General features: G+C 47.3%; 1 protein-coding gene across 3 annotated transcripts in view; it reads left to right on the plus strand.

Moving 5' to 3' along the window:
- The window catches only part of MYO5B (myosin VB), a 340033-nt gene that overhangs the window by 225448 nt on the left and 87691 nt on the right, over window positions 1-26894 (plus strand). For all 3 annotated transcript variants that reach the window (XM_058692140.1, XM_058692142.1, XM_058692141.1), the window contains exons 11-16: window positions 2605-2686; window positions 3151-3291; window positions 10307-10429; window positions 11156-11239; window positions 23809-23964; window positions 24853-24950. In XM_058692140.1, the coding sequence (XP_058548123.1) occupies window positions 2605-2686; window positions 3151-3291; window positions 10307-10429; window positions 11156-11239; window positions 23809-23964; window positions 24853-24950 (684 nt within the window). The remainder of the gene's footprint in view (window positions 1-2604; window positions 2687-3150; window positions 3292-10306; window positions 10430-11155; window positions 11240-23808; window positions 23965-24852; window positions 24951-26894) is intronic.

Consider the following 26894-nt stretch of genomic DNA (forward strand, 5'->3'; position numbering starts at 1 on the left):
ATATTGAAATCCTTTATCTGTGGGGCTCAGTACAAGCCCTCCAAGTACACCCAATTGCTATTATCTGGCCATTTGCTAGGGTGGCTTTTTTATCTTCCTAGGTTTTATTAAGTTTCCTTGGGGGGTTTGCCAGTGTCAGCAACCTGTCTTGGGTTGGGGGGGGGAGCAGAGAATGAGGTTCTAAATGACAGAACTCCAGGGGCGCCTGGGTGGTGCAGTCGGTTAAGCGTCCGACTTCAGCCAGGTCACGATCTCGCGGTCCGTGAGTTCGAGCCCCGCGTCAGGCTCTGGGCTGATGGCTTGGAGCCTGGAGCCTGCTTCCGATTCTGTGTCTCCCTCCCTCTCTGCCCCTCCCCCGTTCATGCTCTGTCTCTCTCTGTCCCAAAAATAAATTAAAAACGTTGAAAAAAAAATTAAAAAAAAAAAAATAAATAAAAATAAATAAATGACAGAACTCCATGTATAAGATCATGTGGACCGAGAGGGCCCCAATGCAGCATGACAACTGGCAGACTCAGTGCCCCCCCCTCCCCCCCGCCACAGCCTGGAGTGCAGCTCCTGCCTGGACTCAGCATCTTTGATCTTGTTTTATTAGCTTACAATTATTTTTCCTATGTGGGCATGACCAAGGGCTGCTTTTTAATGTGGTTGTCTCCAAACAGTTGATTCCTTTGATCTCAAAATGACTTTTTGGGGTGCCTCGGTGGCTGAGTGGGTTGAGTGTCTCTAGATTTCAGCTCAGTTCGTGATCTCACAGTTCATCAGTTCGAGTACCGTGTCTGGCTTTGCACTGACAGCACGGAGCCTGCTTGGGATTCCCTCCCTCCTTCCCTCCCTCCTTCCCTCCCTCCCTCCCTCTCTCTCTTGCTGCTGCCACTCCCCTGTGCTTGTGTACTCTCTCTCTCAAAACAAAGTTTTAAAAAAATGACTTTTTACTTCTCTACATCTTAAACCTTGGCGGGGAAGGTGGGTGCAAGAAGTAGGAGAAGCCTGGACACTGACATGGCCCTGTTGGGTGTCTGATGCATTTATTCCGTATTGCATGCTACTTCTCTAATAACAGCAGGCACTACCCTCACCAGAAGCAGCTCTGACATTTCTATTTGGGAGTGGTCATTAGGGAGTACAGTCTATTTGAGAGGACTGGCATAATTTAAGATCAAGAAAGTTGTCCATACTGAAGAATGAGGGAGTACAGATTTAAGGTTATGGGGGAGACTGAAGCCTGTGCCCTCTCCCACCCAGGGTGCCTCATTGATATTCCCAAGTCCACTGCCCTTCCCTGACCTTTTTTTTTTTTTTTTTTTTTTTTAAGTATTTGGTTTTTTGAGAGTGTGAGCAGTGGAGGGTGGGGGAGGGGGTGTGTGTGTGGAGGGGACAGAGGATTCAAAGCCGTGGCTCCACGCTGACAGCAGTGAGCCCAATGCAGCACTCAAACTCACTATGAACTGCAAGATCATGACCTGAGCCACACAGGCGCCCCTCTCTCTTTCTTAATGAAACTTTTCTCTAAGAATGTGGCCTCAGACCTCACTCCCTGGGTTCAAATACTGGCTCTTGCACATACGGACCCTGACTTGGAGCACATTATTTAATCTCTCCAGCTTGTATTATTTGGAGTAATAAACCCTAGCTCTTGGTAGTTGCCGGTGCTGAGTGAGAACTTATGAAGCTGTTGGGGCCAAGTGCTCAGTAGGTGCTCATTCAGCCAGTGGTGTGAATGAAAAAAGGCCCCTCTTCCGCCTACATTTCTGCTTCTCCACTGCCTCGGCCCAGTGGGCATGACGGCCCTGCTCATTTGCAGCTAAAGCTGCTGATCTCGCTCGCCCCATCTGGCTTGGTGAGCTTTACTGCATCCATTCAGCTGTGCAGGTGAATCTCGGCTGCATGCCCCATTGGTCACTTGTGGCCCCCTCGTGTTTACCTCCCATAGTGTCTTTCGATCCTTTTCATTACTTGGTCACCACCAGCTTACTTCCCCCAGATCAGTTTTTCTCCGCCCTCCTGCAGGTTCAATGAGATGCACATCTGACTGTCATTTCTCAATTGTTTGTAAATTCAAACTCCATGAAAATGAATCAGAGAAACAAAACATCCTTAATCAGTATTAGGACAAGAAGATGCTTTCACCCATTGGGTGGATGTGGGGGGATAACAAAAATTGGTTCCAGCTTTCTGGAAGTCAATTTTCTTCTACCTTTTAAGAAACCATATTCTGACGTGATCCGTCTGGGATGATGTCATCCTACCAAAAGAATCATGAATTCAAAGATGTATATACAATATTTGTCACAGCATTGATAGCAGCTAAAAGTTGGAAGAAGAGGCAAAACGTCCTATAATAAGGGATTCGTGTAAATCGTGATTGACTGGTGTGGGGTGAGGGGAACACTGCCAGCCTATGAGGGGCCTTTGTGTGTTTTGGAACAAAGCAACCCTTTGGGTGGAGTGCCCCCTCCCAGGCTCAAGGGACTTACTTCTGTGCTGGAGTTAAGGGTGGGACTGAATCGGCGGGAGAGAAGAGATGAGGGTGGCCTTGTTGGAAGTCCTAGTGATTGCTTCTGTAAGAGGAATGTCTCTCTGTTCTCTGTCTTCATTCTGCAGGTTTGAGACATTTGAGGTGAACAGCTTTGAGCAGTTCTGTATCAACTATGCGAACGAGAAGCTACAGCAGCAGTTCAACTCGGTAGGCTCAGCTCCTGACCCAGGGTGTCGAGGTGGGGACACCTCTGTCCTTGGGAGCAATGGCCTGGGGCACTTCTCCTCCGCCTGGGGTCAACCGGCTCTAGCTCTGCCCCAACCTTCTCTTGGTTTCTTGATGCTGCTCCAACTTTGCGGAGGTGCTTCGTGTCGCTTGGGAGGAGATCTGAATGGGGCAGTGGGGTTGAGAGGGTAAATGATCCTTCCCTTGGTTTTGCCACCTACACCCCCTGACCTTGGGCTTCTAGGGTATTTGCTGAATTGCAAGCCGGTTGATTACTAGAATATTCTAGAGAAGGGTTCCCAGGGGAATGGGGATCACCTAACTGAGCTTTCCTTTTCTGTAGCCATGTCTGGGACTCTAAACTCACATGGTTGAACTTGAGGGGAGATGGACATCAGGATGTGCCTGTAGTTCACTAACTTTGACCTTTTCACTTCTTATCCTAGCACGTGTTCAAACTAGAGCAAGAAGAATATATGAAGGAGCAGATACCTTGGACCTTGATTGATTTTTACGATAACCAACCTTGTATTGACCTCATAGAAGCTAAGCTGGGCATCTTGGACCTGTTGGATGAAGAGTGTAAGGTACAACTGATGATGCACTCATTGTATTAGTTCAGTTCCAGGCTCGGAAGAGATGCAGGGGACAGCTGTGTGGTACAAGGGAGCATGTGAGGCCTCAAAGTGGAATTCTTTTTGCTATTAGCCCACCTTTAGTGTGCTGAGAGAAACCTCGGTGTCCGGTCTACATGCTAGAAGGTAACTGTGTTGGTGAGTGTGTACCCCTTTTGGCAGAGACTGGATGGTATGGACTGGCACGATATAATTGTGGTCTGGATTTGGTGCTGCAGATAGCCTAGGTGCAGAGAGAAAACCCCACCCTCTAGACAGACATCCCCAGAGAAGGGACAGTGAGGGTCAAGAGCCTGCCCACCACCTGATGCTTGGTGGCAGATGAGGACCATAGATTCCTCCTGATCAAGCTTTTTGTGGATTCTACTTCGTAGGACAGGAGTGTTCTGAGTTGCTAGCATGGGGAGAACCAAGCAACCTTGGAAATGTGGAGCCAGGGGTATCTGACTTTTCTTAGTCACCTAACTTCTTTGGCCTTTGTTTTCCTGCTCTGTGAGTTTAGTAGGTTTGGATCTGATGATCTTCAGAACTTTGCCTGGTTTGAAGTTTGCTGACAAGAGGGTAAATCTATCCCCATTCCTCCAACAGTGGAAACTAACCAAAAAGGGGTGGAAACCACACGACGCTTGGTATTGTGAGGGAAAAACCCAGTTGATTTTACTTTCTGGTCTCACGTGTCTTGCCTGTGAAGGATTGGGTGCAGTTTGATGGTTTGGAGGATGAGGTGTTTCCCTTCCAGAAAAGTGCTCCTGCAGTTTCATTGCCTTTGATGATGAAAAGGAATGGTTAACAGAAAAGTAGAAGACAGAGTGAAATATGCTGAAATCCAGTTTGTGCATCTTTTTTAATTTTTTAATGTTTTCTTATTTTGAGAGAGAGAGTGAGAAGGGGAGGAGCAGAGAGAGGGAGACAGAGTCCAAAGCAGGCTCCAGGCTCTGAGCTGTCAGCACAGAACCCTACATGGGGTTTGAACTCACAGACTGCGAGATCATGTCCTGAGCTGAAGTTGGATACCCAACCAGCTTAGCCACCCCAGCGGCCCTTTGTTTGTTTTAAAGATTCTCTTATTATTATTTTTTTTTATTTTAGAGAGTGTGTGCAAGCAGGGGAGAGAGAGAGAATCTTAAGCAGGCTCCAAGCTCAGTGCCAAGCCCAGTGTGCTTTCTGGGTTCAGTGTCCATGGCCAACAGCTCCCTTTGACACACACTGGGACCGTGCTCCCCTCCTCCGCTTCCTTGTGTGCTCCTATCAGTAACCACCTCCTCCCACCCCCGCCCCACGGGCAACACCATGTCCTTGTTGTCCAGCCGGTCTAGCTTCCCAGGCCCTGGCTCCAGGTCTCCAGCCCTTCACTCCCTTCCCCGGTGCTGAAGGGTAAGGCCATATGAGGCCCTGAGGAGTCACGTGAATTCAAAGATGTATATCTTTGAATAAGCAAAGTAAGCACAGGTAGCTTACTTCAGGGGCTCCACCTAGTTCTGTGATGGAATGCTACGATACCATATATCCCCGGCACACGGTCTCTCCCTCCTTGTGTACACACACCTCTCAGAAAAAGGCTTAATGCTTCAGGATGATGGATTCTGTGAATCAAGCAGCTGTGTCTGATTTTCAGTGATTTGTCCTACCTTTAGCAGGCAAAATGGGAGCCCCTTGCAGGTTTGTTTTGGCTTCTGGTTTGGGGATCTGAGAGGTGCCACTGCCCAAGGGAACATGTCTTGGGAATGTCCGGTGAGAGTGGCAGGAACACAGGTGCAGGGACCTCAGACTGCTGTCCAGGGGGTAAGGGGAAGCCGGAGAAGTGCGGGCTGGGGAGCAGGTGGTTACCACAGTGGTCTCAGGGGGCCCGAGCTGCAAACCACATTAGACAATTGGGAAGGTAACCTCCCCAAATCCCTGCACTTTGGAATATCCGTGTTGGAATCCGTTTGACTTCTGAGAAGCTAATGGAAAATCTGACTCTGTGTGGATGATCTCTGCCTTAATGTTCTGTGGAGCCTTCTCTCCAGGTCAGATTTATAAAATTAGGTGATTTCAGTTTAAGATTGCATCCGCCTCTGATTCCTGCCCCTATATTCTGTCAGACACCTAGAATGCATTATGCACCTGCCGTATGTCAGGTCTTGGGAGAGGAGGAAGGGTTCTCCCTGCTGGCCAGAAAGGATGAAAAGGGGGACAGGCTCATGTTCTGAGGGGCTGGGCCTGAGTGTGTGGGGGTGGGGGCCGGGCAGGGCAGTTCCAGAGCAGGCTGGAGGAGGCCTAGACCACAGCCCAAGGGCAGCAGAGTGACGGCTAAACAGAATCAAGGGAAGGGGTTATTGGCATAGAAAGCATGCCATTCTCTTAGGTCTCATAGCTTCCTTGTCGCCGAGGCTTTGTGGAGGGGTGCGTCTGAGGAAAACCTGGATTTCCAGCCAGTCGAGCTGGTGTTGAGGGGGTGACGCTGCCCTTGGGACATTTTGGAACCTCACTGGCTGCTGAGGGCGTGGGCAGAGCAAGGCAGGCCAGGTGAACACCAAATTAAAGGAGTCATGCAAAAACCCCAGTGTGGAAATCTTTTCCTCCCAGATTTAATTGCTCTGGGAGTTGAGAGCGATTCAGGGCAATCTGATGCAGCTGCTGGTAGCAGGTAGCTTTTGCACCGACAGGTGTCACCTTTGTCAGAACTCCTGGAACCGGACCCTTAAAAAGGGCATGTTTTCCTGTAGGGAAATCCTACCACAACGAACCTACCTTTATGAAATAGGCCTGCTGCACCTTTCGGAAGTGCTGCTGGCTCTGAGCCTGGGCGGGGTAGGATGTCCCCTTGGAGTTGGCCAAGACCAGGTGACTTGGCGTCCCTCGGGACTGTCCTGTGGGACTGTCCCAGACATGTTCCTTCCCTCCGCTGTCACTCACGCTGTACAGAATGAGAAAGAATAGTGAGATTGCACCGTGAGGAAGTGGGTTCTATGACCCCCATATGAAAGGACACAAAGCCAAACGAAGGATTGGACTCGTGGTATAAAAGCAGCCGCTGGGAAAATCAGGTTTCCTGGAGAAGAGACACTGCATCAGGCAGAGCCTGTGAGCTGGGATCTAAATTAGAAATATGGAGATGGGGTAGCCGCGGATCTGCAGGAGCAGCACACGGGGGGCTCTCCCCAGAGCCTGTGAGGGGTGCCCATGGCTGCACAGGGGGCTCACGGAGGGCACAGTGAAGCACCCAGGCTTCCTTCAGGTGGAAAAAGCCTTCCTGCAGCCGTGGATTCATAATCAGCCCCAGACCAAGCCACAGACCACAGCCGCTCCTCAGTAACCAAGGGGTCAGGACACAGGGTGTTTGCTGATGGGAAATGGTTATTTCCAGGCTGCTTTTAACAAAACCCTGCCATTCCCAGTGCTCTCCAAGGCTGCTGTGGGGCTTGAGGGCCGCACGACATAAGCCACATTCAGACTGAACATTCCCTGCCCTCCCTCTTGGCAGAACCTCAGTCATTGTTCCCTCCCTCGTGGTGGAACCAACTAGTTAGGGCTGAGGGGATAGGAGAGGTCAGCGTGTGTTTCTTCCTAACTGAAACTTGGCATCGGTAGGAACTTTCTGGAAATGATAACCCCTGGAAGCAGTTCTTATAAGTGACACTACAGACACTCTGGACAGTCAGTGTTAGGGACCCTCAGGGCCATGCTGAGGCAAGAGGCAGGCTCTGCCCTGAGTGGGTAGGATTCTTTTGTTTTAGGGACCCACTCTTGGAAGAGCTGCCTGAGGGTGGACGGTGGACTGCGAACCTTCCAGTAACTCACTGCTGAGGCAGTGGAGGGAAAGCATGCTGAAGGTCTCTGCTTCCTCACCTGGGTCCAGCCTGCTCTCACAAGAGCTTACTTAGTATTAGGGTCAAAGGTTCATAGTTGCTTAAGTGGCCCTGGAGGTCTCCTTGTCCAACAGGTTGAAACCTGGAGAAGGGAGGCCTTCCTGCGTCTGTCCGTTCATCTGCCCAACAAGCCCCACGTCCCTATGTAACCAGCTGACTCCCTGCCCTTCGCACATCTCTGAGGGGTCAGGCATGCACCACAAGTTGTCACTGTGGTGACTGAGATGGAAAAACTGAGAAGGAGGTGACTGAGAAAATGTTGTAAGAAGCATCACCCAAAGGACTGTTTAAGCAGAGAAGTTGGATTGTGGGGGACGGGAGCTCTGCTGGGCAAAGGGAACGTCACGTCAGAAGAACTTGAAATGGTCTGACTTCTCCAGACCCCATGGCAGGTGAGGGTCTCATGAAGGTGGAAAAGTCAAGTCCTGGAATGGGCATTGGGGGTGGCAGCCAGGAGGGGAGGAAGGAGTCAGAGAGTGCAGTGAGCTCCTGGGCTCCAGGGTTACAGCCCAGCCTGCTGGGGGAAGAGGTGCCATGGAGCCCGAGGTCTTGCGCTCTTCCCTCTTCCCTATTTCTTTAAACTTTTATAATTTCAATAACAGTAAAATCAAGTATTAATGTGTTTTTACCAGCTTTATTGAGTGTAATTAACATACCACACTATCTGCTCAAAATATACAATTCCCTGGTTGACAGTATGTTCAGAGTTGTGCCACCACTCCCACAACAATCAATCGATGACAGGCTCCTGGTCCAGTGCCCTCTTCACGTTATTTTGAGGAGAGAGAAAGGCCACTTGCATGAAGCTTGTAAAGGATGTGATTCAGCATATTTCAGAGCTACTGATCGCCCAGCCCAGATTTTATCAAAATACAAGATTTGCTCTCTTTCTCCTATGTTCATTTTGAATCTTTTTTGGAGATAAGTGCCTTCCCCCTAACCCTGTCTTGGTGGCTGCCTTTAAAGCTGTTGTCGGGCAGGAAAGCACGGTAGCAGGGAGGACGTGGTCCGGAGCCAGCCTGTCCTGGTTTGAACCCCGGCCCTGCTGCTTCCCAACTGTGTGAACTTGGGCAAGTTCCCTAACCTTTCTGTCTCGGTTTCTTCATCTGTAAAATTGTATAAACATAGTGCCTAGCTGATAGGATTCTTGTGAGGATTAAATGAGTTGATGCTTCTAAAATGTATAGAAAACTGACAGATTGGAAGTGCTATGGGCATTCGCTGTTAGTATTAATTGTTGTGAATTCCTGCTGGCCCTGTTCCTTGCTGGTGGTGGTCAAGAAAGAAGACCCTTGTCAGGAAATGTATAATACTGTTTTCCTGCTTTGTTCGTTGACTCACGCCAGTCTGAGTGAGGGAATACATAGGATTATGGCATTTACTAACAGAAGTCCAATTTCATTGTCAAGACAAGATGATTTTGATGCTGGCAAATGCGTTGACCTAGGTGAGTCTTCTCTTCGCGGTCCTGCCCTTCCTGTTCTGTCTGCCCCGGTTCTGTCACTGTCCAGTCCACTGTATTCCTGTCCTGACCTCCCACAGCCCTGCCTAGCTCACCCTTCTCCTCCCCTGTACCTGCTGTTTCTAAACACAGAATACTTGAAGACAAATGTAAAATCGTATACGTGAAAGTGCTGAATCGGATGTATTTTGTCTGCTTAACACAATAGCCTCTGTCAAGAAAGTTTTCTTTTTTTGAATTACCTACGGCACTTAGCAGTGGGTACTCAATAATAGTTACGTTAAATTGAAAATGAGAAAAATCTGTTTACTTACTCTGAGAAATGTGTTCTTAAGCGTGTCAGCATTTTTCTTATGCTGCAGATTGTTAGTTTACTAAACAAATCCCTTTTTAAATGGCTGGTGTAAGGGTCACCTTCAGCCCTGCCTCATCCACATGTACAGTGTAAACTAATGAATGGCGGGTCCAGTTGTGACCCAGGGCTGGGGGAAGGGCGTGTGCGGTGGTCTTCAAGGATGACAGAGGAGAGTAGGTACAGGTAACTGGTAGAGTTACCATCATCCTGGACAATTTGGACAGTGGTTACAGTGACTGTGTTCTGTCTTCCACAAAGCAAGATGCTTTTTGGTTTTTTGAAGCCAGCTCTAAAGATAAAGAATGCTTAATGTATGCTTAATGCCCTTCAGAATGCTTAATGTAGTGAAACATGTAAATTTGAGGATGGCAGAGAGTACTATGTAGCTCGGTTGCTAGGTACTTAATACCTGGTGTGTGCCCAGTACCCAATTCCTTTTGTTTTTTTGAGGGAGGGTGCAAGTGAGTGAGGGGAAGAAAGAGAAGTGGGGCTCGTGTTTTACCTGAAGTGGGGCTTGAGATCACGAACCATGAGATCATGACCTGAGCTGAAGTCAGATGCTTAACCAACTGAGCCACCCAGGCGCCCACCCGGAACCCAAAGACTCCTCAGTTCTTTGAGGGGCAGGTGAAAAAACAGTGAGGCATACTCCTTGAGCCTAATAAGCTTGCACTTCGCAGCGACAAGGCAATGTACAAAAACCAACGGCGAACTGGATTAGTGTATGTGTAAGTGCTTAATCATGAGGGATTCCAAAGTGAGATCAAGAGTGGCCAGGATGGGCTTCAGAGACGAGGACAGACTTGAGTGGAGCCTGGACAGTGGTGTTTAGATGAGCATAGAGGGGGGCTCTCCTGCTCTTGGCATTGGGCTGAGTGAGCAGGGACGTGGTGCTAGCGGTAGCCGTGGCACATTCATGACACTGAAGTCACGGGCCCAATGGCAGGGAAGACACAGGGTCACATTTGTCCCAGCTCTGCTCTTGTGACCTTGGGCTCCATGCTCACGCTCTCCTAACCCCTTCAGTGGCTACCAACCAGCAGGCTCTTTGAGGCTCAGTGCACTCCTACGGACGCTACTGGAGCCTGCCCACATGGCGTGTGGAAAGCATGGCATACGGGATCCAAAGTGTTCGTGGCCGAATCTTGTTTTCCTTGTCCAGTTAGGGTCCAGGTCTGAGAGCTGAATCCAGCCCCTGTGAGGTCAACTTACTGGTGGACTCCCATCTCCCTATGGCATGGCTCTCTGCTTGCTTCTTCCTTTTCACACAGCACTCTGCCCTCTTCTATGTTTTTGCAGGTCCCTAAAGGAACTGACCAGAACTGGGCACAGAAGCTCTATGACCGGCACTCTGGCAGCCAGCACTTCCAGAAACCCCGCATGTCCAACACAGCCTTCATTGTGGTCCACTTTGCTGATAAGGTGAGTGTCTTTGTGGGCTCTGTGCTCTGTGGGCTCCCCCTGCGTGGGCTCAGGGCTCACAGGGAGTGGTTTCGATTGAAGTGGCCTAAACCCTTCTTAGGTAGGGTCCTCTTGTACCCTTTCTTTCCTTTCCCACACCCCTCTGTGACCCATCAAAGTGTCACCACACGGCAGAGCCCCAGGCGGTGGAGGGAGGCTCTAGCTACCCAATCATATGCTTAACCATTATTTACTGAGGGTCTCTTCCCTGGGAATGCAGGAGCCGTAAGATAGTCATGAATCTCCCCTGGACAGAGGAGAAGGATGCAAGAATAGAGTGGTGCCCTTCTTTGGGCAGCTCCTTTCCGAGGAACTGGTGTGCACAGAATTCTGCTACATGGAGTTCTGTTCTGTTTGTGCGAGCCCGTGCTTCCCAAATTTTAATCTGCACATAAATCACCTGGGGTCTCGTTAAAATGCAGATTCTAATTCAGTGGCCTTTTCAGCACCATAAGATGCCTTGGGCCATCTTATGGGAACTCCTTTTTTGAAACAATGTTTTTCCACAAAATGAATACTCAATTTGCTCTGTGTAATTCCTGATCACGTCTTGGGTTTGCATTTCACAACTGGTCAGAAAATAAGTATAGATGAGCCAAAAGGATTTAAGTGCTCAAGCAGCTGCAGAAGGCTCCAGGTCAGGCTGAAGCGCTTGACTTCTGTTTCTGTTTCCCTCTGGGGCCCCAGGTGGAGTACCTTTCAGATGGTTTTCTGGAGAAAAACAGAGACACGGTGTATGAAGAGCAGATCAACATCCTGAAGGCCAGCAAGGTAAAGGGCGTCAGAGATGGGGAGCTAGGGCAGGACCATCCATGGCCAGGGCTGCGTGTGCTGGTTGGGGGCCCTGCTCTGGAATGGTGGTAGGCAGGGGGAGGGCGAAGGGGCTGGTAGGTTATTTCCATCTGAAAACACTTGAGGATGGCGTGATGGAGGGAAGAAAGGAGGTGGTGAAGGATGGGGGGTGGCGGGGGGGGGGGGGGTAGGGTTGGCAACTGGGAAAGATCCCAGCTAATGGAGGGACATTGTGAGGGGTGGGGGTACCAGAGGGGACCATCAGGAAGAGGGTACAGCAGTGAGTGTATCCATGAAAATGTCACTGGAGTTTATTATGTCTCTTGTCATCATGTTCTACCTGCCAGTATAAAATGATTTAAATCCTCTAAGATCCTGGTATTCGTGCATCTAATTTCTGCTTAGCACCTACAGAATCTTCCTATAAGCAAACACTTAGATGTAATAAAAAGGGGGCGCTTGGGTGGCCCAGTGGGTTAAGCATCTGACTTGGGCTCAGATCATGATCTCACAGTTCGTGAGTTCAAGCCCCGTGTTGGCAGCTCAGAGCCTGGAGCCTGCTTGGGATTCTGTGTCTAGCTCTCTCGGCCCCTCCTCCAGTTGCACTCTGAATCTCTTTCTCAAAAATAAAGAAAATTTTTAAAAAATTAATAGAAATTAATGGAATCGAAGGTAGAATTTGAGGGAACGTTAACTGTCTCTTATCTACTTAATTTATTGTGAGCACAACAAAAAGACAGCAAATTACTGTGTTCATTCCACAGGCAGAGGTTACAAGGCACCGAGTCACCTAAGCAAATATTAAGCACCAACCTTGTGAGGCACTGCCCCCTACACAGCTCGCATCATACAAAGGTGGATAAGACAGATTCTACCTTGTAGGTGCTTATATCCTAGTGGGCTATGAGGGGCAGATAACCACCCAGGAGCTGCACAGCAGGGAGATGCAGGGAGAGGGCCCTGCAGCCACGAGAGGCGGGGGCACTGCCATTCCAGAAGGCCAGCGTACTGATGCACGTGCTGTTGGTGGCTGCAGCCCTTCAGAGAAAACCCAGAAACAGACTCGCCAGGATTTGGGAGGCTTTCTCCCAGACCTCGTGATACTGCACTCCCTGCGGGAGCCTGATAACACTAGACATTGCAGATTAATGGCTTTTTGTGATAAGCTTCAGACAAATGGCAATAGGGGGAGATGCTGGAATGGAGAAAGTACACCAACCAGAATGGACCCAAGGACAGAAGGACAAGTAAAGCCCATTACATCACATGACCCCAAGCAAGGGCTCTAGGGAAGTTTTGGCTTCGTACCAGCATGTGGGTGGCTCGGGGCAGACCCCGGCTCAGTGTCCTCTCTGGATATCTGCACCATTAGTTACTGAGGGAAATTTGGGTAAATGTGTGTATCACTTTGGAATTCAACACAAGATCAACCTCTCAGCTTGCCAAGCCTGCAGCTCTGTAGTCCATGGTCGGTAATAGGGCTTGTTCTATTCTGTGAAAGGGAGGTGGGGACAGAGGAGGCACAGGCCACAGGGAGAAAAGCACAGGGAGCTACCAAGGCGTGAGCTCTTGGAGCACGTTGCTTCATCGTGCTTCAACGCTTGCAGCCCTGTGACCACCTGTTAGTGACACAGTGACGTCAGAAGCTGAGAAACTTCACTGTTTTGTTAGAAGTTTCTCCTTCCAGGTAGGAGCACAAGTGAAGGGTGGGTGGGGAGTGGTAATGAATACATGTAGTTAAGCTCGTGGATCTTACAGTCTAGTGAGGAAGACAGGGATTTGTGGTATGGAAAAAGCAGTTTGTTGGGGTCCCCAAGACCACCCCCAGATTCAACTATTTGCTGGTAACACTCACAGAACTCAGTTATACCTCAGGCTCTGACTTATTAGATCAGAAGGGCACATCAGCACATCAGCAAAGGGAAAGGTACATGGGGTGAAGTCGAGGGAAAACCGGGCCCAAGGTGATAGGAGTCCTTTTCCAGTGCACAGAATGTGCTTCATTCCACAGCAGCGAGTTGTGATGTGAAGTATAGACTAGGGCAGCTGGTCTGAGCAGAGGCGTTAAGAGTTTTTTTATCGGGAGTTAGTTACGGAGGCACCCTTTGCCTGGCATGTACCAAAATTTCAGACTCCCAAGAGGAAGGCAGGAGTTCAACATACACTGTATTGTTTGCATGAACCTCTTGGACCCAGTGAACCATTCTTACCAGGGATTGGTGAAAACCCTCCCAAAATCAAGTTCCCAGCCAAGGGTCAACCTTACAAGGAGGCCCTCCCAGGGATAGCAGTCTTAAGTGTGCCGTGTTAGGTCTTTACTGAATAGGAGTGTCATGTTAGTTTGTGGGTACTGGGTTTTTATTAGAAACGAGATATAGACTCATAAATTTAAGTAGCATAAGTCATTCTCTGCCATTCCTTGACCCACCTTTTCATCAGTTACCATTCTGCATAGACAAGCATGTTCATACATCTTTGTAAGATTGAAATGAATCCCATTATATATAGTTCTTTAGTTTCTCACTTATATCTTTGCTGTCTTTCCACATGAGTGTATCATTTTTTTTAATAGTTGGTATTTTGATAATTCAGATAATCTACAATGAATTCCCTTTGCATACATCTTTTCTTTGTGCAATTACATCAGTCAGGTAAGTTTTTAGAAGTGAGGTCAGTGGTTCAAAGAGTATGCATGTCACATTTATAGATAATCCTAGATTGGGCATGTAGGATAGGCCCATGATCTACTCTCAGAAGATTATGGTCGTCCTTTTCCCTACCCACCTCCTGCACTCCAGCTTTCCTCTTGACCGACTAATCTTTCCAAAGAACCAGTGACCTTGTTGCCAACCCCCAGCTGCATCCCAGCACACCCTCACAGGTGCCGTGATGGTGGCCAGCAGCATTCAGAGATTAAGAGGGGCTTCCTGTCCTCCCAGACCCTGGCAGGAGGAGGACTAAGAACTCTCCACCCTGAGCCCATTCCAGACATCCCAGAAAGTAGAAGGCGAAGACTGAAATTAGGTCACTGTAAACCTACAGATGGGCCCGACACAGACCACAGCTACAAATCAAAGAGTGGCTCCAACTGTGCTTTAAATCCTTTGGACAGATGGACATGTCTGGCAACACCTGTCGTGGTAGCATTTTTGAAACTCATTGTTCATTGAGCCTCTGTCATCTTTAAAAGTTTGTTTTTATAGCAGTCCTAGAAGGTTTATGTTTCCAACTCCGTATTACAAAGAGAAAACTACCTGGAAGGACCCAAAGCCCTATGGCACGGAGTTAATGCCCAGTTTTGGGGTTGGTTTTCTTCTCCCTAAGCACAGATAAGTCTCGAATCTTATATGTAAATTCATAGTTTTATTTGAAGTATTTTTATTTTATGGGAGATCTATTAGCTTTTTTCTTTTTTTTTTTTTTTTTAATGTTTATTTTCGAGAGACTGACAGAGTGCAAGTGGGGGAAGGGCAGAGAGAGAGGGAAACACAGAATCCAAAGCAGGCTTGAGGCTCTGAGCTGTCAGCACAGAGCCCGACACCGGGCTCAAACTCACAAACCATGAGATCATAATCTGAGCCGAAGTCGGACGCTTAACCAACTGACCCACCCAGGCACCCCTCCTATTAGCTTTTTTCTTTGGTGTGGCACCCCTGATAAGAAATTAAGAAATCATTGCGAATAATTAAGCAGTAATGGCTGCAAGACTCCCACGTACCCTACCAGCCAAAGGGATGTTTGAAGAACTCCCACCAAGAGCAACGAAATAAAACAGTGTTAATGAGAATGTAATTAGTAAAGCCAGTTATACTAAGAGGTTATAATGTAGCTAGTTGCTTTCTCAGCTATTGGAGAGCTGTAAATAGAGACTTAGGAAGTGCTTCTTTAAAACATGACTTTAAGTCATTAAGAGACTGATTTGTTTCAGGTAGTAAAGATGGAGATTTCTGCCTCCCAGTGTTGATGATAAAAAACAGTATTTTATCTGGGGGGGGGAAAAAAAACTCAAAAGGAGCATATGTTTAAGATTTCTGGGTGGCTCAGTCAAGCGTCTGACTTTGGCTCAGGTCATAGCTCACAGTTTGTGGGTTCAAGCCTCACGTTGGGCTCTTGTGCTGACAGCTCAGAGCCTGGAGCCTGCTTCGGATTCTGTGTCTCCCTCTCTTTCTGCCCCTCCCCTGCTTGTGTGTGCTGACTCCTGATTTTGGCTCAGGTCTTGATCTCATGGTTTGTGAGTTCAAGTCCTGCATCGGGCTCTGCACTGATAGTGCAGAGCTTGCTTGGGATTCATTCTCTCTCTTTCTCCCTCCCTCTCTCTCTCCTCCCCCTTCGTTGCTTATACTCTGTCTCAAAATTTTTTTAAAAAAATTAGTTTTTGAACTTGTGTGTTCATTTTCTGTGAGTAAATACCCAGTAGTGGAATTACTACATCATGTAGTAATTTTTTGAGGAACCACCATACTGTTTTCCACAGTGGCTGCAGCAGTTTGCATTCCCAACACCACTTGTTGTTTCTTGGGTTTTTTTAGTTCAGCCATTCTCACAGGTGTAAGGAGCTATCTCATTGTGGTTTTGACATGCATTTCCCTGATGATTGGTGACGTTGAGCATCTTTTCGTGTATCCATTTGCCATTTGTGTATCTTTGGAAAATTGCCCATTCAGGTCCTCTGAATTAAAAAAAAATCAGTTTTTTTAAGGTTTGTTTATTTGAGAGCACCCTACAGTGCCCAAGCAGGGGAGGGACAGCAAGGGCTAGAGAGAGAGAATCCTAAGCAGGCTCTCCTGAGCCAAAACCAAAAGTCAGATATTTAACCGACTGAGCCACTCGGGCACCCCTGAATTTTTAAACACTTTTAAGGGTATTTGGAGTGCTTCCTATTTAAAATCATTTGGTGTTGGTAGTTAAAAAACAAAAACAAAAACAAAAAACCTGCCACCAATATTGAGAAAAAAACAGGTTACTATGTAAGAGAGAACTTTTTAGTCAATAAAACAGTATCATCATCCCCTTTCCAATACAGGAAAGTGCACCTCTTTCTTTAACATTAAAAAAAAAAAAACTGAGGCTTTTCCTTCAAAGCTCATTTAAAACCCCTGCAAATGAAATATTTTTTAGCTAAAAATTGGAGATTTTTTTCCCCAAAGGGTAGCACTGGCCAGGTGACAGAACAGCTGGAAAACAAAATATTTTTTTCATTAGGTTTACAGCTAGGTTTTTAAAGATAAGGTTTTGGGCAAGAGATTCTAATCAAACGGTTATTCGAGCATGTCTTTTAGTTTCATGGGTCTGTTTTGAAGGGAAGGCGGTTTATGTTCTCACAGAAGCAAACAGGCATGATTTCCAAGGTAACAGCTGTGTATACAGCTGTAATTGACATTTTTCTTAAACTATCAAATGGTTTTTAAAAAGTGTTTTCATACTTCTTTTAATCCCTCTTCAAATAGATTTGCCTCAGGCTTCTTAAAATCTATCTATAGACTTAAATAGCAGAGCATGCCCAAGCCAATATCTTTGGACACTTGGAAATAAGTGACAACATCAGGGAAGTGCTTGGTTTGTTTGAAGGTATTATCTGAGTGTTTTCGTAGTTGGAGGGAGCACATTTTCAGAAAGACCCAGATGGATGTTGCTCTCTAGGACTGCCCTACATGAATTGTGGTGGTTGCATTATTGGTCACTCAGCTCATAAATAGACTTTCCGGTGCTTCTAAAGCATAACTGGAGTTAGTCAATTAAAGGGAAAGCTTTCTCGGAAATTCATCCTTTTGCGAGAATTATTAAGCAAGAGCTTGGTGTAACTACTCCTCATTGAGACTTGAGGTTGGTTTATAGTTGCAACACTGCTGAGACCAGGAGGTCCCTGTCTAGCCCAGTGGGTGGGTGGGGTTGGGTGGTACAGTCATCAGTATTTGTCTGTTCTTTCACTGCTGCCTATAGCCCAAGGTTGAGCATATGGTCCTGTGCTCAAACTCTAGGTGTCTGTTCTTGGAGTTTATAAAGTTCTCAGTAGAATGTAAAGCCTACCCCTTTTCCCTAGAGTTGATGTCCCAAACTCCTCTCCCTCGCCATCCCAGATATCCTGCCATTTCTAAATGCAATCTCAAGAGCCGAGACTTGGAATTAAAACATAGCTTTTAAAATAAAATGCAGATTGTCCAGACTAAACCTTTGTTGGGTTCTTTCCCAAATTGTAGCATAGGGCCAGCGTGAGAGCTTCTGATTGAAGCAACAGAAAGGCGCTTCAATTTTAAAGTATTCCTACTGTTGATTCTGATTTCAAAGTTCCTTGTGTGGTTCTAATACATTCTCCTGGCCTTAGAAGTTAATAGAGTTTTCAGAGAAAAAGCTACTATTCATGATTTCTGTAAAGTAGACTCCTGAAACAGTGTAATCATGCATGTAGGAACTTCTACCCTTGACTCAAACATCTTCCTAAATCCATGTCAGGAAGTATGTGAACTAGAATAGTTTAATCAGTATTTTGTTTAGACATGGCAGACTGAATGAATCTGTGATGTCTTTAAAATGTCGGCCGGCCTTTAGTTGCTAATTATTTCCCTGTGGAAATTTCTCCGTGCCATTCTGACTGGGCACTTGACCCTTCCTCACATGTGCCTTCTCTCTCTGGCATCAGATCCCCCTTCCATCCCTCCTGTGCCCAGACTGTCTCTCCCCACCTCCCAGTCTCTTCTATTTTGCCACTGACCCATGTTTTCAGTTATTATGTGTGTGTCAGTGAGGACCCACGAATCTTTAAACGAGGAGTTGCTGGATATAAGGTTTGTATTTGGAGAAGACTCTGGCTGATGGGAAGACAATGTTGGGATACAGGTGTGTCTGGAGGAGAGCACTCAAGCTCTAGGCACCTGCAGTGGTCTGGGGGAGCTTGGGTAGACTTCAACTAGGACAATAGCATTCTGGTGATTAAGGCCTACTGGACCCCGACCATGGACAGAACTTTGTAATTATTAGGATAGGAAATGCTATGTTGGCGGGCTATCTAATGTAAATTTAGGAAGTTTGGAGGCCCCTGAGTGGCTCAGTCGATTGAGCATCCGACTTCGGCTCAGGTCACAATCTGGAGGTTCGTGAGTTCGAGCCCCTCTTCGGGCTCACTGCTGTCAGTGCAGAGCCTGCTTCAGATCTTCAGTCTCCACTTCTCTTGCCCCTCTCCCACCTGTGCTGTCTCAAAAAAAAAAAAAAAAAATCTGGGAAGTTGGTGGGTGAGGGCCATTTGGGCCATGTCAAATTTGGAACACCCACAAGGAGGAAGATATGGAGCAGATAGTTGGCACTGTGGGTCGTGGGTGTGGAAGAACATTAAGACTGGAGAGACAGGCTGGCGGGGGTTGGGGGTGGTAGTTGAAGCCATAGGTGTGAAGGAGACTGTGCAGGGAACCAGTGTTAGAAAAGATAAACGGTAAGGACCCTGTCCTAGGAAACAGCCACAGGAAGGGGAGATGTGCAGGAAGATGGGCCCATGGAAGGGAAGCTGGGCTGCGTGGTCGGGGGAGACGGCCTCAAAGAGGAGGTGTGGGCCCCTCAACAACATCAAGTAGGACCAAGAGTGAGGCTGCACCCCTTCCAGCCGCTGGATTTAGGAGGTCAGGTCCCCAGAAGGCCTTCTCAGGATCTATTTCGGCAGTGTGGGGGGCAGACCATGGAATGCGGGGTGGAGGCAGGTGTGAGGAAGGATGACAGAAGGTGGTGTCTCTGGACCCCTTGCCTGAGATAGGGAGAGCCAGCTAGACAGGGAAGGCTACGTGTTTAAGGGAAGTAGCCTGGAAACAGGGAGAGAGAGAAAATGCAGGAGTCTAAGTTAGGCTGAAAGGAATCACCTTCCTCAGTTCCCTTATTTTTATGTATCGGAAAATTTAAATCTAGTAGGGCCATGGGTCACAGCTAATGAAGTGGCAGAGTCAGATCTAAAAGGTCTCCTGACCCGAGGTGCCTGGGTGGCTCAGCTGGTTGGGTGTCCGACTTCGGCTCTGGTCATGATCTTGCAGTCTGTGAGTTCGAGCCCTGTGTCGGGCTGTGTGCTGACAGCTCAGAGCCTGGAGCCTGCTTCTGATTCTGTCTCCCTCTCTCTCTGCTCCTCCCCTGTGTTCGTTCGTTCTCTCTCTCAAAAATTAATAGACATTAAAAAAAGTAAAAAAAACACAAAAAACAACAACAAAAAAAAAACTAAAGTGTCTCCTGACCCTAGCTCAGTGCCCATTCTATAGCACCTCACTTCCCAGATACCTGCTGAGCTGTTGGCTTTTCTGTCTCTTAACTGCTCTACTGTAGTGCCTTGTTTGCAGTGGACTTCGGTCTCTTTGTTACACTGCAGCCAGAGAGAGCTTTCCCAAAAGATCACTGGTCAGTGCTACCCTCTGTTCTATGGGCTCTGGAGCCAGGCTGTCTGGGTGCAGATCCTGGCTTTGCCACTGACTAGCTCTGTGATCTTGTACTCTGAGGCTCTGTTTCCCCATCTGTAAAATGGGTTGTAATAACCAAGTGGTTATTGGGAGAATTAAGTGAATTTTCATATATGCTTTGTACCTTCTAAGTGCTCAGTAAATGTTAGCTGCTCTTACTTAAAAAAAAAAAAAAAAAAAAAATCTTTAATGGCTTCACATTGCTTTCAGGATAAAGACCAAAATGTTCAAGGATTTTGTATGAGCTGGTCTTCCTTGCTTCCCACCCTGCCCTGCTTCACGGTGTATCCAATAGCTGTACTGGCTTTATAGGAGTTCCCCCAGATATGTAGAAACTTCCTAACATGCTTTCCTACCCTCTGAATAACCCACTACCTCAAAGTTCCCTTCATAAAAGAAGTCTTTCCTAATTTCTGCTCTGGGGCTGTGATTCAGTCATGTGTTTCTGTTGTTTATTTCCTTTGGGATGCTCATCATCTTGTCATTAAGCTTTTAATTGTGGGGTTAATTGATTAGAGTTCACCTTCTATGCTAGATCATAAACTCCATGATCCATAAGAGGCTCTGTTTTTCTTCATTTTTGTGTTCCCAGCCCCAAGCACAGTATTTATTTGTTGCATATTTGGTGGTCAGTTAAGTATAGGTAAGTGAAAGAACGAACCAGTCAATCTAGTTTTTTTTTTTTAATTTTTTTTTTAATGTTTGTTTACTTTTGAGAGAGGGGGCAGAGAGAGGGAGACATAGAATCCGAAGCAGGCTGCAGGCTCTGAGCTGTCAACACAGCCCCATGCGGGGCTCGAACCCACAAACTGTGAGATCATGATCCGAGCTGAATTGGACGCTTAACCAACCGAGCCACCCAGGCACCCCATCCATCTATTTTCTTGACATTCAGGGACCTAATGTTTATTTTCTCTTCTTTGAAAGCACATGGAAAAGATGAGTTAATAAATGTATCATCTTTATGATGGCACCTGCACATTTTTAGCCACAGATTTTTTAAATCCTGAGTTGTCTTTATTCCTCTGACAGCCTGAGTACCTTCCCCTATAAAAGGGCAACATATATGATTTTGAAATACCCTGTATGAAGAGGAAGTTGATCTATTTCAAAAATGCTGAGCATAGGAACTGAATTGTCACCTGAAACCGGGAGACCTCCTTAATGATTGGGGTGACCTCCTGAGCCATCTGGCTGACGACGAGGCCCTATGGTGGGGATTCAGGGAGTCCTTTGCTCAGGACTGTATAGCTTCCCCTAGTGCTATCATGGTGTCACCAGCCCGTTTCAGCCACAGAAGAGCCCGTAGTGAGGATGGACTTGAGCTGCTTATCTGAGATGATCCTTGGCCTTAAGGTCATTAGTTGGTGCTTTTAGACTGTGCTTCAAACCCAGACCACGGAGTTAAAGCAGCACAACCTTTATTTGCAGTAAGATAGCTGCAGTAAAAGGTGGAAGTCAGGAGCTTCTGATGGGATGCTGGTGAAAAATGAAAAGTGCGAAGGGAGAACGGAACTTAATAGGACACATGTGTTTCCTCCAGCACATGCACGTGCGTGCACACAGTTTAACTGCTTTGTTTGTAACCCATATGGTTAGCTAATGTGTAGTATAAAACCAACTTCTGACCTGCGGTATGCCATTACTTTCGACTCTAATATGGAATTCTTAAAACCTGTTTAACTGATAATACATAAGAGTGAGGTTAGGTAGGGGGAAGTGATTTGTTTCCTCTGTTTTAGTTTAAAATCTTCATACAGAAGATACACTTATAACTTCAACTGGCATTTGATGCTGGTTTCCAGCATTAGCCATCGTCATGCTTTCTCTGCGACTGTGAAGTATCTCTGCCCAGGGCTGGGCTTCAGGCTCAGTGAAGATAGGTGTTTGACCTATGGAATTGCTAGAAGTTCCCTTGACGGGCAAAGCATAGCAGAGGTCCTCAAACTGAGGGATTCTCGGTGAGCAGCACACCTGCACCCCCCTAGTTTCTCATGGAAAATGCCTGAAGTTATTGCCAATGGTCCTATGGGTGTCCGCGTGTATTTTGTACCCCCAGCTCTAGGTGCATCACCCTGCAACCCAAGCATGCTACCTGATAAGGTTGCAGAAGCCACCTCTGAGTGAACGAAGTCTCCTGGATCTCACACCCAGTTTCTGGGGCAGGTTGACTGTGCCCCTAGCACCATCTTTCTCTTCTGCCCAGACACTGTAATGTGCTACTATTGAGACCTCCCACGGTTGTAATCAGATCGCAACTGCATACCGTGTGGTGTTTCTGTTTGAAGGACCTACCCTGGACTGTAATATGAGAAAACTATATGTGTTGCCTAATATAGCTTCTACAAGTTTTTTTTTTTTTTTTTTAATTTTTAACCTTTGTTTATTTTTGAGGGAAAGACAAGAGTGTGAGCAGGGGAGGGGCAGAGAGAGAGGGAGACACAGAATCCGAAGCAGGCTCCAGGCTCTGAGCTGTCAGCACAGAGCCCGGCCCAATGCAGGGCTCGAACTCATGAACTGTGAGACCATGACCTGAGCCAAAGTCGGACGCTTAACTGACTGAGCCACCCAGGTGCCCCTACAACTTTTCAGAATACCTCTGAAATACTGATGTGGAATATTGATGGGAGTATGCCATTAAATTGTGGAATTTGGACCTCTCCTTTGTAGGATTCTTGGACTTCCCAAACTGTTGGTGTGGTGCTCAGTATATTCTCCACTAAACTGGGACTCAACTTGTAAAAGGTCTGGGAAGTTAAATGCAGGACGGTGTCAGCATAAGTGGACTCTCACTGCCATTTTGAACCTGTAGACTTCCATGGAGATGGTGTTGCCTCTTAAGCTTTCCTTAGCCTAAGACTCCTGCTATGAATTTCAGGGGATGTTGTCAGCTGCAGGAATGCTTCATAAGTTACCTTTTAGGTATTCTTCCTCCCACTGCCATATCTGAGAATGGATCACCTTCAAATACCAATACTGGCTCCACCAGATCCCCACACTGAAGCCTCCAATAAGGAGGATGTTGTACAGGTGCATCAGAGATAGACTGTATCTTAAGCCCATGTGTATTTCCACTTCCTTGATATCGCTGGTGTAAATGACCAGGATATTGTTGTGTATTGAAACAAACTCTGACCTGGGCATCCAGAGGTCAGGGATCTAGTCCTTGTTCGCTCGCTAACCAGCAGCTCCAGGGAGCCGACATTGGCCACCGTGCCTGGTGCTGGCATGAACAGAGATGGAAGCAGGATTCTGAGTTCGTCTTTCCTCACCTGCCACCTGAAGTTCTGTGGTTCTAACTTTCTCCTCTTCAGCCCAGAACTTGATCATGTAGACCGATTTTTCATGTATATACCCCCTAACAAAATAATAAAGCTGGACGACATTTGAGAGCTTATAATATGTTAGGCACTGTATTATATGCTTATGTGGACTCTCTTCTTCAATCCTTTCCCTGGTCCTCATCCTCTGTCAAGAATAAGGCTTAAAGGCTGTGGGCTCAGCAAGCATGGGGCTCAGGGCCCAGCACAGACCTCAGCTGGTACCTGGGTGCATGATGGAGACGCAAAGGAATGATCTGGGAAAGTCCATGGAGGATGCAGGGCTGGACCTTAAGAGATGGGCTTCTCAGGAGGAGCAGAGAGGAGAAACTCTAAATTCTAGGAAATTTGCGTTAGTCCACACAGACACTCTGTACATGTTACTACTAATTCTTTCTTCTCACCCAGCCCCTGGCCACCACTAAACTACTTTCCATTCCCTGGACATTTCTTGTAAATGGAATCATGAACTAGAAAGTCTTTGTGTCTGGCTTCTTTCACTTGGCATGTTCACAAGGTTTGTCCATGTCACGTGTACAAGGATTTCCCTCCTTTATGTTGTCGGATGTTATTCCGTTGTACAGAACTTCCACGTTCTGTTCATTTATCAGCTGATCCATACTTACAGTGTTCCCACTCTGGCTGCAATGAATAATGTGGTTATGGACTTGGACGTTCAAGTGTTTGTGTGCATGTGTGTTGGCAGGTCTCTTGGGTATGCACTGGAAAGCTACTTTGAAAGAGTCAAAGTACCATAAAGTCCAAGAGATCTTGTGTTCATTGGTCTTCCTGTGTTTGTTTCTAGTTCCCACTAGTGGCTGATTTGTTTCATGATGACAAAGACTCTGTTCCTGCCACCACTGCATCTGGGAAGGGCTCATCCTCAAAGATCAACATTCGCTCTGCCAGACCCCCTCTGAAAGTTTCCAACAAGGAACACAAGAAAACCGTGGGCCACCAGGTCAGCCTGTGGCAGGAAGCTGTGGGTCGGGGTGCGTGTGGCAGGTCCGGCCTCTCTGCAAATGAAGAAGGGCGGCAGAGTCCGAGGGAGGCCGAAGTGGCCTCAACATCCGCATCTTCGGCCACCCAGCTCAGTCCGTATGCGCCTTTTGAAGAAGGAAACTTGGGAAGCCCCCTCTAGAGGCAGTGGGCAGGAAAGAGGAAGGGAATGAGCATAGCCCCAGCAGTGCATGTAATACCTCTGGGAGGACCACACACCTGGTAGAAGAAGCGAGAGGGTCTAGAGTCAGCATGCTGGGGAGTGAGGACTAAAGAAGCCTGGGGACTAGAAAACCGAGATGCTTTCTGTGGGGCCTTTGTGGGATTTTATGTCCAGTGTGATTTCCAAAAGAAGGGAGTTCCTGCCAAGCCCGAGCAGCCATTCACCTTTCTGTTGCAGGGGATTTGCCTGTTCTGGGCATTTCACTTTACTGTAACAACTTCCAGGATGTCCAGGCACCAGATCTTGGGGCTCCAGGGCCTCAAGTTGAGGAATAACCAGCCTCCAGTCACCATGATGACTTCTGTACTATTTCCTATTATTGACCTGCCTTTCATCTCCTTTGATCTCCATGCTGAGTTACACACGTTGGCAGGTGGGCTCTCCCTGTGTGGGTTGAAGAGCGCTCATGTCAATGTGGGAGGGGCTTAATTTTGGATCTACAGCAAGGCAGGAGTGTCAGCTAGAATCTGACCCTGAGTCTCTGTATTTGTCATCCTTGATTAATAATAACCGTGACCATAACAGTATCAACAACTACCATCACCAGTCTGTGAGCGTTTCTTTACGTTTATTACACATCTACAAAATGTTAGATAAATAAGCGGGCGCTGACTTGTGTCTCCCCAGTTCCGTACCTCCCTGCATCTGCTCATGGAGACCCTGAATGCCACGACCCCACACTACGTGCGCTGCATCAAGCCAAATGACGAGAAGCTCCCCTTCCAGTAAGTGCCTGCGTGGGCGGGGCCGGCTGCCTCTCAGTTAGAGTCAGGCCAGTGAAGCCTGGCCTCTTCTTCCTTACAAGTTCAGGTGGAACTGACACGGGCGCAGCCTTGAGGGGGATTCTGCAGCAGGATGAATAGTTGCTCTTACACTTCACAGATGGTTTCCACGCTGAGTACAGTCCAACAGACATTTACCAAGTTCTACCTGTCTGCTATCTAGAAGGTTTCAACAAGATGAGAGGGTACGCTTCCCTAATCCCACGGAGTCTACGGTGGTGTTGAGGAATCAGAGAACCGCATAAGTGTGTCATTAAATGCAGAAATGCCTGTGTCTCATAGCAGACGTTCAGTTCCGAGGTGGGAAGATAGCTGGAGTGGTCAGAGGAGACTTCCTCCACTGGGAAGACGTGACCTCAAGTGACATGTCGAGTGATGAGATGTGAAGATTGTCCTATTTCTCACGTGCCTTCTACCACTGAAATTCCAGTTATTCATACCCACTCTCCTTCCTCCACCCCACTCCTTGGCCTTCTCTGGCCTAAATTCTACCCCTATCTTGGAAATTGTCTTCCAGCTTTACCCATGCCCACATGCTTGACCCCACCCGAATCCATATAGCAGGGACTGTTCAGGGTCTGTGTTCATCTCTGGTTTTTGCCAGGTTCCAGACCAGTATTTCTGAATGCCTGCTGCATTTTCATTGACTCACATCCAGCATGTCTGAAGTCAGACTCCTTGCCCCTCGAGAAATGGTCCCTCTTTGGTCTCTTTTGTGGTAAATGGCATAATTATTTCTTGACCGCTCATTTACCCACCACCAAACCTCAGAGTCCTTCTGGACCAGTGCTGTCCAATAGAACTTTTTGTGATACATGAAGCTGTTCTATAATCTGCATTGTCCAACATAGTAGCCACAAGTCTACCACACGTGGCAATTCTGTGCTTGGAATGTGGCTGGTATGACTGAGGAACTGAATTGTCATTTTAATTATATTCAAATGCCTGTAGCTGGCTGATGGCTACCGTATTGGATAGCATAAACCTTGTCAAAGGCCCATAGAGTCTACTTGAAGTTTTCTTAGGTTGGTCTCCCTTTTCTCTTCTGTCACCTTGTTTTAGACTCTGTTTCTTGCCTGAAATACTCCCCTAAGCCTTGAGAACAGTCTGTCCCTTACCTCTGCAGCCTCTCATTCCATTGCCATGAGCTACCACACAAGTTACATCTTCTGCCCAGAAGAGGTATAATTCTAAATTTTTGAAGCACCTTATTCCCGGCTTTCTGACTTTCTTTTGGACCTAGCATAATTTCTTTCTGTGAAATAATTATTTTGGCAATTCTGTCAGAGTATCTGAACTACCCCCTGCTGCTCCTATTATTTCATAAAATTTGACCTATACTCAGATGGGCCTTGTGCTGGAAAAGGTCAGGAAGACAGCCTTGAGTCAGCCTTCCTTGAAGCATGCTGATTGTTGACTCTCTTCCTTTCCTCCACATTTCCAAGAAGTGGTTAGGAATTCCCCCCTTGTGGCATCTGTGTACCAGCTGACTCCAGGAGAAGAGAGGCTATTAGAAAGGCAGCAAGCGTGAAAGACTTTATGTGTGAAGGGCAGGAGCGGTGTGCAGGGCCCCCAGAGGAGAGTCGAGGGTTGGGTACCAGCTCTGCCCTCAACCAGCTGCGACCTGGGGCCGTGGGTTCCTCAGAACCTGGTGCCTGCCATGTGCTGTATTCTCTTGCTGGGCCTCCCCTCAGATGAGAGGAGATGCTGGGGGCTTTCAGAATAAAGTGTCTAGTCCTAATGGCCCATGTTTCTAAGACCTTCCGTTGCCTTCAGGACTGAAATCATCCTTGTAATAAAGTAGGGAGAATACTGAACCAGGTCAGAGCACTTGGATTCTAGATTCAAACTGAATTGTTTGGCTGCTCCAGGAGCTAGCCCTGTACT

Source organism: Neofelis nebulosa, chromosome 11 (assembly GCF_028018385.1).
Source record: "Neofelis nebulosa isolate mNeoNeb1 chromosome 11, mNeoNeb1.pri, whole genome shotgun sequence".
NCBI lineage: Eukaryota > Metazoa > Chordata > Mammalia > Carnivora > Felidae > Neofelis > Neofelis nebulosa.